Genomic DNA, 19,648 nt, shown 5'->3' with positions numbered 1-19,648 from the left:
TTTTGATGTGCCAAGTGTCTTTTTTATTTTTCTGTCTTTCTAGCATAATATCTGACTTTTTATGTTTTCAAGACAAATACTTTTTGTAGGCAACATGCAAATATTTGTAGTTGGAACAGTCCTTGGTTTTCAGTTGATATTCATGAGCTGTAAATTATGTTCTCCATGGCACATTGAGTCTTCTTTTTTCGTACAGGGTCATATAGAACATTTTTATACAGGGAAAAAATCCTTCTCTGTGCCATAAAGGCGCATAAGGCCGTTGCTTATCCCCCAGTTTCTTTGGTGCTAAGCAGGTGAGAGTCATTGACTCCCCCAGGATGGGACACCAGTCCATCGCAGGTTAACCCCCAGCATAAGACCATACCCAATTTCAGCTTGGTGGTCTGAGACAATTTAGATAAAGTGCCTTGTCTAAGTGCACAACACATTCAAGTAACCACAGCAGGGTTTGAAGCAGTGACCTTTCGGTTAGCGGCCTAACGCCCATGACCACTGAGCCATGTGCTTCACTTACAGGGAAAAAAGCTTTTAATAAAATAGTTTAGTTTTGGGTCAAAGAAATTTACATAATCTGTAAAACAGTAACTTACAATAAATTCTATAATACATATACATGTATCTACACACAGTATTGAGAAACTGATTTCCACGCTGTTTCATCTCAGGTTTGGAAGTATTTGTCACTTTTTGTAGTGAGAACAGGTTTTGTTCCCAAGTTGCATGCACTGTATAAAGCACCCTGTTCTCCAAACTTTTTTTTATATACTATATGTACCAACTTAGTTACTCAACTCATACTCGTAGATTGTTTGTCATAAGATATGGAGGTGATCATATGTATGTAACTTCAATACTACATGTACTGGTAGTAAACAATCTAAATAAGTTTCAAATGAATGTAAAAATTTATGCATTGTCAAAAAAAGCAAGCCTTTCCCATTATTGTAAAGTTTCCACTGATCTAGTTTAGTATGTGAAACATTATAGTGTAAATGCAGTTAAATATTTTTACGCTACTTTCAAGCATTTAATTGTGTAGAATTTGTAATTGCTGTTAAATTGTTCTGACAATGAGTTACGCAGTAAGATCTGCACTGTTGTAAAGGTGACCATTGAGGCCCACGGGCCTCGTTTATATTTTATTTACATGTATTTTTCAAATATCTTCAGCTTTATTACCAGCCTTTTACATTCATTTTCTTAAGATATTTTTGTTTTTGAATTACATTTGCATTTTTAAATATTTTGTGCAGAATTAAAACCATTTGTTTTATGGTACATGTAGTTATTATCCGCTTATAAAATTATATGTAAACAATTGAGATTGCAGATTCTGAAATCCAAATCAATCAACATCGTCTATTTGCTTGAGTACACAGATTTATTATATGTAAGTGTGGTGCTGTTATTGTATGCTGTATATTGATTTGTTAAGAATACTCAACATTTCCATTGTTTTTTTCCCTTATGCTAAAACTTGGTAATAAATTTAATTACTGAATGAAAATGTTTTTTTGAAATCATCATTCAATCATGCTTTCTATTCTTCTGCTGAAAATCAGGATTTTAATGTATCTAAAAAAGTGTTCGCATGTAAGTCCTTGGGAAAAGAGGGTTCATCGTTTACAAAGATAGTGACAAAATTTGACGCTGTGCACGGTATATTTTCTACAACCTGTTGAACACGTACGGGTTGTACATTTCTACATAAAACATTGAAGAAAAAAATTCAGTATTACCTTGCTGTCACGAAGGGCTTATAAATTCATTTAGAGCCATTTTAACAAGACTTTCGACTTTCGATAGGATGTAACTATCTTTTTCTTGCGTCAGAACAAGTTGAAAATGATTCTGGTTTCAAGTGAAATATACACAGATTGCATAGTCTTTGCTCAAGAGCCAGACAAATCTTGTTGATTTCAAAGAGCCATGATGGCCGAGTGGCCAGCAAAGAAATGTCATGTTTTTGTTTGACACAACTACCCAAAGTCCAAGCTCTTGTTAAAAAATGGCTCCAAGTTATATTGCTGGGTATATGTTGTGGAAAAAGTTCAAATCAGTTTCACGCTGAATTGGATTTACCTTGCTATAGTTTGATGCAAACAATTCGGTCATCGTTCAAAACTCAGTGTGTGATGATTCGGCTTAGTTATTAAAGATGTCTATTTCTTTTTGAATTTTTTTTTTGGATTTTTTTCTCTAGATTGTTAATTAGAGCACATTGTAATAAAGAAGGTGGGCAAAATAGGCGGATGAATATGTATGCGGCTAAACAGCTGAAAAACATATAATGAATAGTGATTTTTAGCTAAAATGAATATAATAAAAATATAAACAATGAAATTGTAAAAAAAAAAAAAAAAAAAATAAAAAAAGAGACATTTTAATAGCATCTATAAACAGAGAAATAAACAATTTTCATTTAAACAATTATCGTTTAAAAAGAATGTAAAAATAAAATAGAAATATTTTTAATCAGTGCTTTAGAAAACTAAAAATCTACAGAATGCATTCCGTTTAAAAACTTTTACAGGAATTCGATTAAAAATGTTTGTAATTTTGATTTTGACGGGGAGCGCAAAGGTGCGTTTATTCTTATTGGGATCGGGCACGGTATGCTGATAATACATTATGGCGGCAAAAGATGATTTCTGCGTTGATAACTCCGATGACTTTGAGTTTGATTATGATGATGATCGTAATCTATGTCAACCTCCAAAATTCAAAAGGAAAAGACCATCATCATCATCATTTCATCAAGACTCAAGTTCAAGTAATTCACCTGGAAGCTGCAGTGCAAGACGTGAAAGTACGCAACATGTACCATCTGTGTCAGAGTGGACCACAAAAACGCTTGATAAATTTGGAATAGTCTTCGAAGACAATCCAATTTCTATTGACGAATTTACACAAACAATTCAGGCACATCATGTGTGTGAAAAAACAGTGCCAGATTTTTATTCGAGTCTGAATGTTTTAAGCAAAAGAGGACTTGCATTTTCTCTTGAGGTACCAGAAAATGAAGCTTCGAAAAGTTTAGATAAACAAGCTGATAGTATGAAAAAGGTCCGAGAAATTCTAAGCAACTTCGATGCATTTATAAATGATGTATTGGAAGAAGAGGATAATGAACTTGGTAAAGAACAACGCAACAAAGCGTAAGCACTGCAGAAGTTAGCTACTTAGTTAGTTGTATTAATAAATGATGGTTGAGAGCATGTCCAACTAGACCAGGATTCAAACTTGCAGTCACATTGAATTAATTTACGAATCAGACACTGAGTGTGAGCCTAGGGTTTAAACATGACCCCTTGAATTTTCTTTTGTCAGGTGCTCCAACAATAACTGAGCTACCAGTAGTATCTAGTGCTGGCAGTCAAACTGGTCTGCCTGTAAAAGTAAATATTACTTTAATAGTATTAAAGTGCTGCAAGTAATTTTGATGAACAGTTTTACAAAAGCTGTAAAATTAAATGACTTAAACCTTAATATAAATCTCCCAAGGGTATGAAAGGATGTGTTAATTGTCTGACAGTGTGTAAAAACTGTTATTTCCTCAGTATACACAGTGAAACTAAAAGATTAGTCAGATAGTTATGCAGTTAAAGGGAAAACAAAATTGAAAGGGAGATAAACCAGTAGGAGTAGGATGAATGTCTTAAAAATTCTTCTCAAAAACAAAAATTAGAATAGAGATCTAAAGTTCAGGAAGTGATTTATAAGCATATACCCATAATATTTTTATTTCAAATGTGAGGACAAACTTCTGACCTCAAAAGAATTGATGCTGACACTTGTTAGCAATTGTATATTATTAGTTTAAAGGTGCCCCAAAGTAGTGTCAAAGTTTGGGATCTGGCTGTATCTTCAGTAGATTAAATCAATTTAATATTCTGATATTTTGATATTCTTTGTTTTTGAAAGGGGATCTGTGCTTCTTTTAATTGGGAAAAGTCACAGAAATTTCAGTCATATTGGGAAAAACTAGTAAGAATGAAGTAAGATATTTATAAATAAACTATTAAGTACATGTAACAATTTAAACATGTTAAAATGAAATTGATTTGATCTTATTCCATCTTTTGTTCACTGTATTATCATTGACTGTAAGTGTTTAGAGTTCTTTTCTTTTACTTTATAAAATTAAAAAATGCATGTTTTTTCTGTTGGCATTAAGAATTATTGGGGCAAAGGTTCATTTGGGAAATATCTGTTTTATATAATATTGCAAAGGGAAAAGACCAAATTTGGGACCTAATTTGGCTGTAGAAAAATAACTGGATATGATGCCATATTAATTATTTTTTATGCCATATACTAAGTGGCCCTTTGATTTCTTCCTATTCAAAATCCCTTTTCTATGCTACTAACATATTAAGTTGATTTATTTCTTCTTTTACAGGATGTTTTTTGTTTGGTCCTATAGTGTGCGTAGTTTTCTTAACTACTACAAGAAGTTTTTAGAAATGATGAACTCGAGCATGACCGAGTGTTGGTTTGCAATACAAGATAAAGAATTACACTTGCGAGAACTGTTCATGGTCTTTTCTAGGATATTTTTTCTTGAACCGGAGTAAGTACTTCATAATGTATGAATTTTAGTCAATATCTTGGCCCCAAATATTATAATTGAAAATTTTTTGTAAAATTAGAAAATCATAAAATCTATTTACTCTTGATGTTTGCTGATATATATTGTAGACTGGGAAACAAAGTAGTGAAGCGGTTCATCATAGGGACAAAAGTGGTTTCAGGCAGTCCAGATATAAGATACACATGTACAAATCCACTCCAGCGGCGTGTTCTTCTGATGCTTACAGAGGTATTTGTCATCTGTGCAGGTCTATTTACACGTATATGTAAAAGTTAATGAAGGCTGCAACTTATAAAGTTGATTATCTTAGGTATACACTCATCTAATCAGGCCTTAGATATTGAATATGATTTCTAACTACTGGATAAAAAATGAGGAAAGAGTTTGAAGAGCAGTATAAGATTTTAGAGCAGGTTTCATTCCCAGACTTTAAGATATCTTCAGACCCTTTTTGTCCAAATGTTCATGGATGAATGGATGATGTGTCATGGAATATTTAATGCTAGTCAAGTTTCAGATGTTGACCTTTATTTACTAAGTGATAAGCAAGAGAAAATTTCAACATAGGTAAAAGATTTATATGTAATTGCATGTACATGTATTAAGACTAAAACCTGCAGAATATGAACCGGTTTAAGATTTTGGAGCAGGTAAAATCCAGTCTAACTATTATACATGCAAAAAGAAATTGACAGTTCACATAGTATATAATTATTTGGCCCTTTGGTTTTTATGACTTATATTGTCTTGATGAATGGCAATGTTTAAGTTTTTGGAGCAGGCCATTTCTTACATTTGTAGATGTTCTTCATACTTTGAGAAAACTTTCAGAACATACATGTATATTTACATCAATGATAGGTCTAAATAAATGATTTACACTTTTAGTCAAGTTCAGATGTTGCTTTACAATTTGGAAAGCAAGTCTTTTGTCAAATGACAAAATACCTACAAAGTCTAGATTAGCATCAGTGATGCAACTAGAAATGCATAATAGATGTTTCTTTTTAGTGATATTATGGATTGAATACTACAAATACATGTAGTAACTAAAAGACAGTTTAACTGTTTTTGTAAATGAAGATGCCAAAAGGTATGAGATATTGCTGAATTAGAGACAACATTTGAAAAAGTGTGCTCCAAAATGTGGTAGAGTCAGGTACATGGCATTTCTTCTAGCTCTGGCTAGTGATTGACTAGTGGTTTAAACCTGTAGCTCAATTGGTAGAGTGCTAAATTTGCATGACAGAAGACCTGGGTTCAAACCCCAGCAGAAGCAATATTTGTCTCTGCTACAAATCTTCGATTACACAGTTTCTAAGTAAAGGACTACCTAGTCTCCCCCAGAAGAAAGTAAAAGGTTAGAATGTGGGGTCTTTAAATATGATCGAGTCATCTACAGGGACAAAAAGTAACATAAATTTTGAAAAAGGTTTTCCAGGCCTGATTACATGCAATAGTAATGCTATGGAGAATGTATTACTACATCTTTAAAGAAAAAAAAATTTTGAAAGAAAATTGATTTGCAGGCGAAAAAATCAGAATCTTGGGGAGAAAAGAAACCATTTGAATGGAGGAACTCTGGACATTCAAGTGATAGTTCTTCAGAGACTGACCCCAAGGTTGGAAACTTTATACAGAGAATAGTTGATGCTCATGATCTCGGACAACATGGTGGAAAATTACTTTTAGAATTATCATCATCAGTCTTTGCTCCAACAATGGTTGTTGGGTGCATATGTATGGGGACAGAGGTATATTAATTTTTAACTCGCCTGTGCCAAGAATTTTATCCATGGAATTTTTTACCACAAAAATTTCAAACAGTTTGAAAAAAGAAATTGATACCATTTTTCAACAACTTTGAAATTTTGAAGAAAAAATTGTAATCATATTTAGATGTTTTTGCATGTCTCATGTTTCTTTTTTGTGGTAGGTTATCTTCACATACCTAGAAACGAAAGAAGCTCATCTGAATAAGATTACATATGATGGTAGATGTGATGATGAAATCAGTTATATACGGTATACAGAACCATTGAACTATCTGATTGAAGAAGATCGTAACAAATGCATAGATCTGTTCTTCCTGCTTGGTTTTATGCAGACTTCTGGATATGAAAATTTATTTCCAGATCCTCCAAAAAATTAATAAAGTTATCTAAATGAAGATTGTATGTGTGCCGTCTGACTTGGGTTATTTTTAAGTCAGAAATTTTGAAATATATTACAGATTATATACCTATACAACAAGACAACTTTTATTTAATTTGGTTTGTGAATTAGATAAATACAAATTTTGATGAGTGGATCATCAGGAACACAATTATTTGTTTTGGCATCTTTTTATCAACAATTACTCCCTACTCCCCCAAAAATAGGGTTTTGTTTTTTTTTTATGGGGGTATACAGTCAAGTACATGTACTTGGCTAATTTAGTGCTTTGTTTTGTTTATATTATGTACATTCACAAATCTAGAGGGGGTTCAGGGAGGTCCAGAAATATGTTTAATACATAATGATATATAATGTACTTGGAATATGTTGACTCAAACAGGCGTAAATGTATCAAAACCTCCAAATAGTGTTAATTTTAAGAACCTCAAGGCCTTTTCTTTTATAGAGTGAATCTGTGCTCCACATTTTTTTTTTCATAGTCTAAATAAGGTCTAATGGAAAACAAACCGATTTCAATCAACAAAAACGTGGAGAGATGACTCACTATACATTAAAAATATCATTTTGTATCCCAACAATTGAACGTTTTGAAAAAATCATACAAGTCAGTAAATTCGTGGCCAAAGTCACACATAGTATTTAAACAGCTTACTTCATTGTGTCTGAAATGGCTCAGTGGTTAGAGCACCAGACATAAGCTAAACTTATATACTCAGTAACTAGGGATTTCTATGTTGTGGGTTCGATGCAACCAAAATTTAAGGCAATAATTAAGGCGTCGAGCTAATGCTCGGCAGCCTTCTAGCGATCGTCTGGATTGGCAATCGTCCAAAAATTCACGCGCTGCACCGCCTTTTAAATGCACATAAAAAAATAAGTTCCTAAAAGTATTAAACGTATTACAAGATTTTTTTTTCCATTTATTCAACTAAATTGTGTACAAAAAACCCAACTTTACCTCCCTGGTGATTGACAACTCATTGCATAAGAATAAATTTGCTTAATCAAGAAATGGCGGATGAATACAATCAGGCCTAAGTGTAAATATTCACTAGTCTCGTTCAACCAGACGCTCGGCTGTCTCCGTAAATCTCCGACGGAGATTTACGGAGACAGCCGAGCGTCTGGTTGAACGAGACTAAAATATTCACTAGATATTATTTTAGTTTATCGCTTACATTTAAATTGGAGACCGTGCCCGATAGAAATAACATTTTAGATGTAAATTTATTTGTTATCGGGCACGGTCTCCAAAATAAATGTAAGCGATAAACATATCTAGTAATTTTGTTGCAAAAAATAAACTCGATAATGCAGTTAGTTTGGTCGAGCATTTTAGATAGCACGTGTTGTGGATTTGTTTGTAAACAACCATACCATAGGAAATCTTGTTTCAAACGGGAATTGAAATGAATAAATGTATGTTTTATTATTTTAATTAGGGACACACTGTTATTCAAATTATGAACCTGTGAAAGTTGTTCAAAGACTGTTTGAAGCAGAAAGAAACAAATTATTTTTGAACTTTGAAATTTCTTCGATTTTTGCAATTATGATGAGTTATTGTATTAAAAAAGCACCACTACCTATCTTATAAGAAAATATACTGATTTTTGTTTTTAAAGCAGCAGAAAACATAGTTCATATACTTTCTATTATAAGTCTAATATCATTTGATATGACTATTTGTACAGAAATTCAAATTATTGGTATCAATCTATATAAAAGAAAAAAATTTCAGCTCGACGCCTTTGTGGCCGTTCCGGCCTTTGATTTTTTTTCTTGTCGTTAGTGAAATATATTAATAATTGTATATAATTAGAAATGTGCTTATGCAAACTTATATTTATATAGTATATTTGAATAGATTTAATTAGAAAAAATAAAATTGTATTTCACGACCAAACTGAATGGGCATTTGCGCTGTCATATCCCCCATTCTTCTAACCAGAAATATGCCTCGAAACACCCCCCCCCCCCAATCAAACTCAAATAACCGTCGGAATACACCCCCCACCCCCCACCCCCACCCCGAAAAATTTTCTGGATCGGCTTGATGTATAAAGTATCAACATAAAAAGATGATATATGTTAATCGTATAGCTTAATTCCCACTATTCATCTTACAAAGGAGACTCAACACTTACAGCAGATGCGAACTTGCAATGATGTCAAAGAGGCTTAAAATACAATTTTAAATTCGAATTTTTTTTTATTTAAATCTATTTGATAATTTTATATTTCAAGTTTGCAAAATCACAGTTTCTAACTATATTCAGTTTTGAATATTTTAATATGTTACCTAAGATATGATGCTCTAACCACTGAGCCATTTCAGTCACAACAAAATGCGTTATTTAAATGCTTAATCTGATTTTGGCCACGAATTTACGAACTTGTATAATTTTTCTAAAACGGCCAATTGTTTGAATACAAAAAAATGTTTATATTGTGTAGTGGGTCATCACCTTGTTTGTTGATTGATATCGGTTTGTTTTCCATAGACCTTATTTAGACTGGCAAAAATACGGAGCACAGGTCCACCATATAAAATAACTGGCACATAAGTTTTTAAAAAATAACACTATATTTGAAGGTTTTGATACTTATACGCCAGTTTAAACCCAACATATTCCAAGATGGGCAGTGTTGAACATATTTAAGGGTTACAAATTGATGTTATGTTAGATATACCGGGCATATTGTTTTGAACAATTTTTTATAGAAATAACAGATGTGTTGATATTTTTATTTTACAGTATCTTATTTGTCAAAATATAGGCATTTTAAACGCCTTATTCTCCTATCTTCTTTTAAAAGTCTTTTCGAGATTTTATTGTCTAGTTATTTCACGAAATTCAATGTACATGTACATTAGAGTACAAAATCTTATGACATTCTGTATTGATACGGTCATTGTCCACTTAACGTATCCTCGTAACTTTTATTGTATCTAAATCCATGAAAATTGACAACTACATGTATGAATATTTATATTAAAAGCACAGTACAATATGATTGATAATTTTTTTTTCGGGAGTTGTGGATGACTGTAATTTTTATTAGATTTTATGACTATAATGACCTTTGTATTTATAACGTAAGCCTAAAGGCCAAGGTGAAGTCACTTACAGCATAACTTTCTAGATATGGCAACAAATTAGAACTGGGTTTTAAGGTAATAGTTTTGTACCCAAGGGTACACCACTATATAAAACTTGAGCAAAAAGTTACAAATAGGGTACACTATATGTTTCTACTAAAACCGAAAGTAGGGGAGTCGGGAAGGATTTTAGAGAATCGACTTCAAATAGCTATAGGAAAGGGTACAGTGGGTACAAAGGGTACACTTGGAAACAGGTAGGTTACAACACTATTAGAAAGTGATACAAGGGTTTAGAAGTCTTTATTTTTGTCTAAGTTAAAAAATCAAATAAATGAGCTGATGGAAAGGGTACAGTGGGTATGTAACCGTTCTTGGACGAATAAAACAAAACACCAAGACGATTGTAGGGTTCTATATTATATATTCTGAGCGTTACGTCGCATTAATCGTTTCACCCTAAAACAATACATAAAACATATAAGCACACCACTATAACAACACAAACATTATAGACATCGCAAACATGTATAACATACATTTACTTATAGGTCAATTATATCGCTTTACATTTAATCGCAATACACGATAAATCTGAATTTTATGTTAAATAACATTTCCAACTCTTAGAAACATCACTCTAATATATAGATTATATGAAAACTATTTACAATAATGAATTTCAACAGATAGTTACCAATTTATGGAACTAGGTGCACGACACTGCATATACGTAGTATCAATCAGCGGATCAGGCTCATTATATGACTTGACCTATTTATGATTTATACAATATATATAAGATCTTGTCTACTATACAATTAAATATATAAGACATATACTGCTCACTGATATTTACATTGTACTGTATTCAAAACGTTCACTCTACACACTCATACTTATATATTAACTTTACTTATTTATTTTAATCTAGTTTAGAATTGTATTTATTTAAAGAATTATGTTTTAAAAGAATAACTTACAGGTCTGAGTCTGTATGCTTTATCTCAGTCTGAAACACACCTGTCTGGCTAGAAGTCTTGGTTGCAATTAAAGAATTAGTGACCAATACTGACCAATCACAAACCGTAAATATAAAAATACCTATCTTCAAATGGAATAATCCAAACCACTGAAATAAATAACCTCAACGGACTATACCATTATTTATAATAGGGGTGTTTAAGTTTACACACACTTGTTAGTATTAGTGCAGCGCAAAGAGTGAAAGATGGAAAAAGTGAATGAATGAATAACTAAATAATTTTAAAAATAAAACTAAGTCAAACTATCACAGGTACAAAGGGTACAATTGGATACAGGTAGGTTACAACACTATTAGAAAGTGATACAAGGGTTTAGAAGTCTATATTTTAGTCTAAGTTAAAAAATCAAATAAATGAGCTGAAGGAAAGGGTACAAAGGGTACACTTGGATACGGGTAGGTTACAACACTTTTAGAAAGTGATACAAGGGTTTAGAAGTCTATATTTTAGTCTAAGTTAAAAAATGAAATACCTCAAAGCACAGTCCTAATTTCTTGCCATATATGTAACTTTCCATCAAGTTTTGATAAGTTTGAACTCTGAATGACATCGAAACTCGGTCCTAACTGGTTTTCTCTCCATTGTATGGGTTCTGTCCTTCTGACGTAATTTCTACATATTGGAATGTGTTCATGTTATTATGACATGTACATGGCATTTACTACATATAAGTTTAATTCAAATACAGACTAGAAACTAATTGCCATGCAAGATAAGTTGATTTTAAAATAAATGATAATCGATAAAATCAACTCCCGTCAGTACTTCAGTACTTTGATTCTAGGTGTGTTATTCCACCTTAATACAGGTCTGTCATGTAAGGAAGTAATGAAATGAATGAGACCCTTTGGATTGTAATCGTTATGTGCACCTTTTTCACAGCTTAGAAGTGGACCTCTTTTTCTGTTAAAAATGTCATTATGAACGATTTTCTATCGATAATAAGTGAGTTACGGGATATTAGAAGAATAAGCCACCAATTTAGTTAGATGATGGATCCGCTCGCTACACGTAAGCGAGCGGATCTAATTTTAATTAGATTGCCAATTTTATGACTCTAATTACTATCATGGTTTGCACAAAATGCACTGTACTTATAATCATTCTTTGAGTATTATGAGGTGCGGATAATTTTGGTCGGGTGATCAAATCCAATAAAGCCCAAAGGGCTTTCTGATAGATTTGATCACGCCCCGACCGAAATTATCACCTCATAATAATTCAAAGAATGATTCCTTAATAGTTACAAATGTACTTATATTAATAATTTTAAGCCATCGTACGATTAAATATTTAAATACAAATAAGCAAACCCCCCTGGCGCCTCAATTTGGCGTTATATATGGATTATATAGTACAAAATCAATACGTAGTGTTATTCACAGGTTTTGAGACTGGAAATTGTAAATATTCTAAATAATAGGACTCTAATGTTCATGTTTTGAACAAAGCATATTTTAGAAATAGAAAATAAATATCTGCTACACGTACATGGAATGATAAAAAAATTACAGTATTTCATAAGCACACACACTACATGTAGGTCTCTCTATGTTGCTTTGCAATATAAGATTCATAGGTTGGTGGCAAGTTTGTTGCAAAAGAATGATAGTTGGTTTGAGCTGCCATTGGAGCATGATGCATCGTAGTGTCATTGTTTCGGGGCTCTATTTGGCTATTATCGGTATTTGTGTTTAACGTAGAACCATCAGAAGGAACACTGCGTGCAGATTCCATCAGTGAGGGTCCACCAGGGGTAACTAGCTGTCCATTCATTCCAGCCACAGATTCATATGAGGGAGGTGCATCCGTTGGAGAATCCGTTGTATTTCCAGACATCTCATGAGTTGATATGGAGTCGATGTTGGACGACCAACCATCCATGGGTGCAGACTGAGAGGGGGTTCCGGTGTATGACGCCGGCGGGACAGCGTAGGAAGGCAGTGCTCCTATATTAATCCTTTGTGGCGCTGCACATTCGATATATCTCAAGTTAGCTCGTTTTCTTTTTCTAGCTATCACAACTATGATGCATATAACTGTAACAAGTACAGCACAGGCAATTACGGTAGGGAGTATGACAGCGATGGAAGCTGAAATAAAGAGAATACAATAAATATTAGATTTTCTCCCATGAACAACTGTGATAACGAATATGTGTAATATTGACTACTCACACGAACTGGAAAACATGTTTTCTGCAGTGGTCACTTCCGGTCGAACAGGTGGCACCACTGTTCCAGTAAAAGTCATGTTACTGTATTGAGGGGAAACCTTGCGACATGACCACTCATAATCCTGATAAAGATTAAGTAATCTTTCTCATATTGTTATATCTTATTCAAAAGACAATTTTTGAAAATAAAATTGCTTAATCTAATAGAAATGAGTACTAAAAAAAGCTTTGACGATAAAAAATTCTTTAAAAAAAAACCTTTTACAAATATTGGAAGATCACAAACTCGTAAAAAAATGCACAAAGAAATAAAAAATTTTAATTTTTTTACAACTAACATATTACTTTGTATCGTCTCAAAACACTGAGTGTGGCTGCAAAAGACAAAAATACCTCGTAGCGCATTTGTCATGTTGTAAATTTTGGATTACCCCGGTGGCAGTTAATACAAAATTCACAGCATGACAACATCAACAGGCAAATCAAAATAAAATTTTATGTGAAATCGTGTCTAGGTCCCTTTTTAAAGAGTTCTACATATAAAGCTGTAGTAAAACATTCAAATTTTATAGCTAATAAAAATGAACGTCTTTTTTTTATACTAAATAATAGTTCGTAGCTAAACAGATGATTTTTGAAAATGTGAGGTGGTTTAATAGTCGTTTTGTTGACCATCATGCCTTCTAAAATTTCAAAGGAATTTCGAATAGAATTTTATCTAATATGAAGAGTATGATATACTTTTAATTGCTTCTAAAAAGGATCTCGCTGTATAGTTAAGAGGATGGATTTCTACCAAAATAATAAATATTAGTTACTTAAAATTCACATCTTGGTGTTCAGCTCAAGTACTATTGTAATTTTATGAATACGTATACAAAGAACTTGGATTTGGAAAAGTAATACAAATTGTCGTCGTCCGTCGCCTCGTTTTATTCATACAAATTTTAATTATTCTTTTTTTTCCAAAAATGTATTTAAAGTTGATTTTAAACTATAGAAGAGATATGGAGTCTAATTTATTACCTTAAATTCAGCATTCGTATTTAACAACAGAGGGTTCCCTCCGACCTCTAAACGTATGGTGGCAGGACTATACAAGGTGTACACTCCGTTAAATGACGTCACGGGACCATAGAAATTCGCCAAAGTCAAAAGTATTTTTGGCGTATTTCCTCCCCCTGTGTCCGACCCGGTCGTATATTGGAGATCGTCAAACCTGATGATTTTTGCGGCGCCACATTTTGACTTCGCAAGTATTTCTACTGGTTGATATGTGTCAGATCGAAGTATCTACAAAGACAATGTGTCTTCAAGGCAATACTTATGAATATATGTGTACATATTATTTGTTATCATGCCAATATATTGTATAGAGGGAAATATTTGCCCCCGTTTTATATTCGCCCCATTCACCCTTCTTGTCAGCGGGCGATTTTAAATCTTGGCGAGTTCCAATGTTTCAAGGCATTTCTCTTTAAAACACAAAGTTCTGTGTCTGGACGCATTTAAGACAAGGGGAAACTGCTTGCAGAGGGGCAAAAATTAACTAGGGTCGAAAATAACCCCGTATACAAGTACCATCTTAATGTACTTTGGGGGTCTTTCATTTGTAAAAAAATAAATAAAATTGAATTGACTTGACAGTGTTTGGAAATAAAAAAGACGGTGATTAAATATTTCAAAACGTGACGTAACGGATGACTATACGAGTTATAGATATTACAAGCAACTCACGGAGTAAACTATGGAATCAATGGGCACGCTTGTGTCAATGTTCCATGTCACGATATGGTAAGATAACAGCACCAGGATGATTGGTTTGTCAGTTCCTCCTCTTGGACGTATAATTACGTCATACGAATTACTTTCATAAACTCCGATCACATGGACTCATAGTTTGGGTTATCGTTCGTGACACAGCTGCGCAACTTGGAGCCGTAATCTAAAGTTTCCACTTTTGCAAGTGCAAATGGCGGGTTCTCTCGAATTATGCAGTTTCCCACTTCAGCTATAATGAAATTGTAAAATTTGTCTTTATATTAATGTCAAAATTGCAAATCTTCCTTAATATATATTACAGAGTGCTGATCATGAAATTAGGATATCATGTCTATCTAGCTACTTCGTCATTCATCACAGCGGAAGTTTGCAGTAAAGATACCAATGCTAGTAAATCTTAAGTATTAATCTTACAATTATTACCATTACAATTGAATTCTCGTATATGATCATGATGATAATGCTCAACGCCTTGCACAACTATAAACGAAACCGAATTAAGTAAATCAATTTGTCCGGGTAAGAATTCAGTTCAGCAATTCTTTAAAATTTTCAAACTACTTCAAACACATAATTTAGCAATGTATGTCCAGGGTATGTACAAATGTACATGTAGATGCGACGTTTATTTAAGTACTTATATGACGAATGTTTACATTGTTAATTCTGTCAGTGTGGGGAATCATTTCGTGATCAATAAAAAAATTGAGCAACACTTAGATCACGAACTGACGCCAGATTCAAAAATAAAAAATAAAATAAAATGGAGCAACTTCCACGTATGACCTCAAAATAATTAAACAAATGCCCTCTTATGTAAAATGTTACGACAAAACACATAAAGACATTAACCTTTTTTATTATATTGCTTCAAAAAAACTTTCAGAAGTAAAAACAAAAATAAAAATGAAATTAAGGTTAGTTCAAATTTCCTGTTTCAAGATAAATCTATCTTTGTCATGGCATACCATTCTCAGATAAACAAAACATGGATATCAGTATCGATATTTGCGTATAACTTGTTATTTTGTGTTTTTTAAAAAACACCATTTTACTTCCGATAGTGAACTTTGTAACATATTTTTTTTAAAATCTCAAACCCTGAGTAGTGAGAATTTTAGACGAACGAGAAAGAGCTTAAAAAAACCCAACACAAATTATCTACTTACGGAAACAGTTCTGTGTGTTGTAATACTGGTAGTATTTTGTTGAGCCATAGTTGTTACGGCCCAATGTACAAACACACTGACCGTCTATACAATCGGCATATCCACTAAACTGGGTGCATGAAAATCGCCCACCATAGCAAGAAACGCCTTTGTCTGCAATGAGAGAATCGTGCAATTATTACAGTGATGTTATTTCAAAGTCTTATATATATACGATATCATACAAAGCATCTCAAGATGGGTAGGTGCATATATCTATTTGAATAACGAAATAGCAGAGTGAAACACGATCAGTAAATTAATTAATGTCGACTAAACATAAGTAGCAAATAACCATTACAAAGCAAACCAATATACATAAACAACATAGCAAAATAAAAACTTCATAATTTCATCATGGTCTCTTTAAAACAGAATATAGCAATGAATATACGATTAAACCGTTGTGCTTACTTTCAGATAATCCGTGTTCTATATACACGTACTATAGTTGTTTCTACAGTTACTATATATACATAAACATGTAAATAACCATAGTTCATATGTATATGGCTTACCAGGACAATACTGTAGGTTACAATACTGCTCCTCTGTCCTGTTCTCCCCATCATATAGTCGTGTTCGACTCTGTATTCCTACGTCACACGGCTTCGAACACGCGGACCAGGGCGTCCAATCAGCTACAATGCCAGCTATCACCAAAAAAAAAACCCAAAGGGAGAATGGTTGATATATACTTCAATCAATAAGCGGACTGTGACATAGCTTGCCTAAGTTTGATGTGTCCGCCTATAAGGTCTTTATTCGGTCCAATATGAGTCTCTTGTAAATGGCCAATTGGCGAAGCCTCAGAAAGCTCATGGATTCTGGCAGAATATTTGCTTTAAACACATGCTTTTCAATTAAAGTTCCGTATGTAACTGGTTCATAATGCAACCAATTTGATACTTCAGAACTTGAATATGCGAGAAAATACCGTCTACCACAAAACAATATAATAAAATACATTCTATTATTTGACATTTGTCTGTGTAAATTGATATTTTCCCAAGATAAAAAAGTGTCCTAATTAGTTAAGATAGTTCTAGTTATTGTTGATTTCTTACCGTAAACAGTCTCAGTCAGGAAAACTGAACCCCCCCCCCCCCATTTCCAATTTTCTTTTCCCTAAGTTCAAAGAAAAGAAAAATGTAGAAGAAGTACAAAAGATAGTGTTGGTTTAAAAATGAACTCTCTCTCTCTCTCTCTCTCTCTCTCTCTCTCTCTCTCAGCGCGAGTCTCTTATCTCTCAATGACCAATCATATCAGTAAACCCGTCGTTTTGGTTTCGATGGCATCTAACCCACTTTCAAATATTACAACATTAAACAATGAAAGAATGATGATAGAGTAAAAAATTACATTTGTTTTATGTATAGTATATACTTTACTTTCCAGTCGATACTAGACGCATATGCATAAGAAAGCGATGCCAGGTGATCATTATTCAGAGACGATTTTTGACCCACCCAGGTTTTCGTATACTGATAAAAATGTTTACAGAGCAGCGCACCTTTAATATTGATATCAAGAACGAAAACCAGTACTGTACTATTGTTTATAAGATCTTTCTACATTTTCTACATTATTTAAGCTGTAAAAAGACATCAATTGACACTGCAATGTACCAATTCACACTACTAAAATTATAATTTCTCTCAAAGCATGTAACAGCGGGGTATCGTATATACTAGGTATAAACTAAATGTGAATTTCCTTGATTCTTGTCCTGTACATGTATTATAAACATAAAATTCTAAGAATATTGTTAAAGATTCAAATTTTTTTCAATAGAATATTATTCTTTCCAAAGATTACCCTTAAGTCAAAATAATATTTATTAGTCAAATAATATTTATCAAAGCCTTAATTTAAACTTCATTAAATATTACCTACCTTGAAAAGTGAGGATCAAGATAACAAGTAAAAGTTTATTATATATACTACTATACATTTTTTACAACCCGAGAAAGTTTATTCAGTATGAAAGCCTGCTGTCATGTAACCAACTATTACGTAGCCCGCATTCGGATCACGCTCGCCCTTTTCCGTAACCGATTATTTGCGGTGACGGAAATGGCCGAGTAGTTACGATTGACGTAGCCCGGAATCTTCGTCAAAGCGCTACCTACCGGTATGTTGAACAAAAATCCAATCTTTGACGGAAACACCCTAGCCTGGTTCCCGAGACCTTCCGAAGTGCAAGCAGTGGCGGATTCAAGAGGGGGGGGGGCACAGCGCCCCTCCCTTAAATTGTCCTTCTGGCACAGAAAATGTACAACTTGCGAGTCTTAATTATGAACTTTTTGGAACCTCATGGGATTTCTCTACATAAGACTGATTTCAATGGTGTAGTATGAAGAAAACTCATGGGTTCAATGGTGTAACGTACATGGAGAACCCATTGTAGTTATACTCTCCTTGGGTTCAAATGTGACTAATTACCCACCTACAAGTAAATGGTTTATTATACCCGCACTTTCTAAAGAAAGTTCGGGTATATTGTTGTTACCCCCGTTCCGTCCGTCCGTCCGTCCGTTCGTCCGTCCGTCCGTCTGTCACGTTTTACTTTCTCAAACTGCTCCTACATCTTATAAACCAGCAAACTGAACTCTTGGAGTTTGATTTGGGGTATCATGTTGTTTCGTAAAAAGGTTTCAAAAATTCTCTGTTAGTCCTGGGGGTCAAATTATTGGTAAAAAATGACGTTTTTTCACAAAAAACCTTCTTCCTCGAACTCCTCCTACATTTTCAACAGTAGACAAACCATCTTTTGGAATATGTTTTAGAGTATCCTATAGATGCGCAATAAGGTTTCGGAATTTTCAATTTTGTCCTGGGGGTTATTTAATGGCTAAAAAATGACGTTTTTTTACAAAAAAACTGGTTTCAAAAACCGTAACGTCATTTTTTTTTTGGCAGTAGCCAAATGATCTTCTAGAATATGATTGGGGGTGTCATATTGAGGCGTGATCAAGTTCCAGAATTTTTTTTTTTATTCAGGGGATCAGTGGGCAACAAAAAATGACGTTTTTTGGCAAAAAAAATATGGTTCCCAGAACTCCTCTTACAACTTTTGGAGTAGCTACGTCATCTCTTGGGATATAATTAGGGCTGTCCTATTGATGTGCAATAAGGTTTTAAAAATTTAAATTTCATCCAGGGAGTCAAATAGTAGCAGAAAATTGACGTTTATCACTAAAAAAACAAACATTGATCCAAGAGCTCCTCTTATGATTTAATGGATAGACAATCATATCTTGGGATATGATAACGTTAGGGACTGTTCTATAGATGTGCAGTAAGGTTTTCAAAATTTAAATTTCATCCAGGGAGTCAAAAAGTAGCAGAAAAATTGACGTTTATCAGTTCAAAAAAACATAGATCCTAGAACTCCTTTTATGATTTAATGGATAGACACATCATATCTTGGGATATGATAGGAACTGTTCCATAGATGTGCATTACAGTTTTGAAAAATTAAATTTAACCCTGAGGCCCATTACCTACCGGTACATACCTTTTGATGCCCTTTAAGGATCAAGAATATATATGGTT

At 33.4% G+C, this 19,648-nt stretch overlaps 1 protein-coding gene and 1 pseudogene across 1 annotated transcript; one reads left to right on the top strand and one right to left on the bottom strand.

Moving 5' to 3' along the window:
• Window positions 1–2,486: 2,486 nt before the first annotated feature.
• On the top strand, window positions 2,487–6,767 carry LOC128192328 (uncharacterized). Its single transcript, XM_052864928.1, has 5 exons — window positions 2,487–3,161; window positions 4,406–4,576; window positions 4,705–4,825; window positions 6,127–6,351; window positions 6,534–6,767. Exons 1-5 carry the CDS (start codon window positions 2,635–2,637, stop codon window positions 6,747–6,749), a joined length of 1,260 nt encoding a protein of 419 aa, XP_052720888.1. The 5' UTR covers window positions 2,487–2,634; the 3' UTR covers window positions 6,750–6,767.
• A 4,417-nt stretch (window positions 6,768–11,184) lies between these two features.
• Window positions 11,185–18,119, bottom strand: LOC128192325 (uncharacterized; annotated as a pseudogene).
• Between the last annotated feature and the right edge of the window lie 1,529 nt (window positions 18,120–19,648).

The sequence above is a fragment of the Crassostrea angulata genome, chromosome 7, assembly GCF_025612915.1.
Source record: "Crassostrea angulata isolate pt1a10 chromosome 7, ASM2561291v2, whole genome shotgun sequence".
Classification (NCBI taxonomy): domain Eukaryota; kingdom Metazoa; phylum Mollusca; class Bivalvia; order Ostreida; family Ostreidae; genus Magallana; species Magallana angulata.
Note: the sequence above shows the minus strand (reverse complement) of the source record. Positions and strands in the feature narration are given on the sequence as shown.

Coding starts and splice junctions, on each gene's coding strand:
- LOC128192328 (XM_052864928.1), top strand. CDS start 2,635: ATGGCGGCAAAAGATGATTTCTGCGTTGATAACTCCGATGACTTTGAG. Junction 3,162..4,405: donor AAAGAACAACGCAACAAAGC/GTAAGCACTGCA, acceptor CTTCTTTTACAG/GATGTTTTTTGTTTGGTCCT. Junction 4,577..4,704: donor ATATTTTTTCTTGAACCGGA/GTAAGTACTTCA, acceptor TATATATTGTAG/ACTGGGAAACAAAGTAGTGA.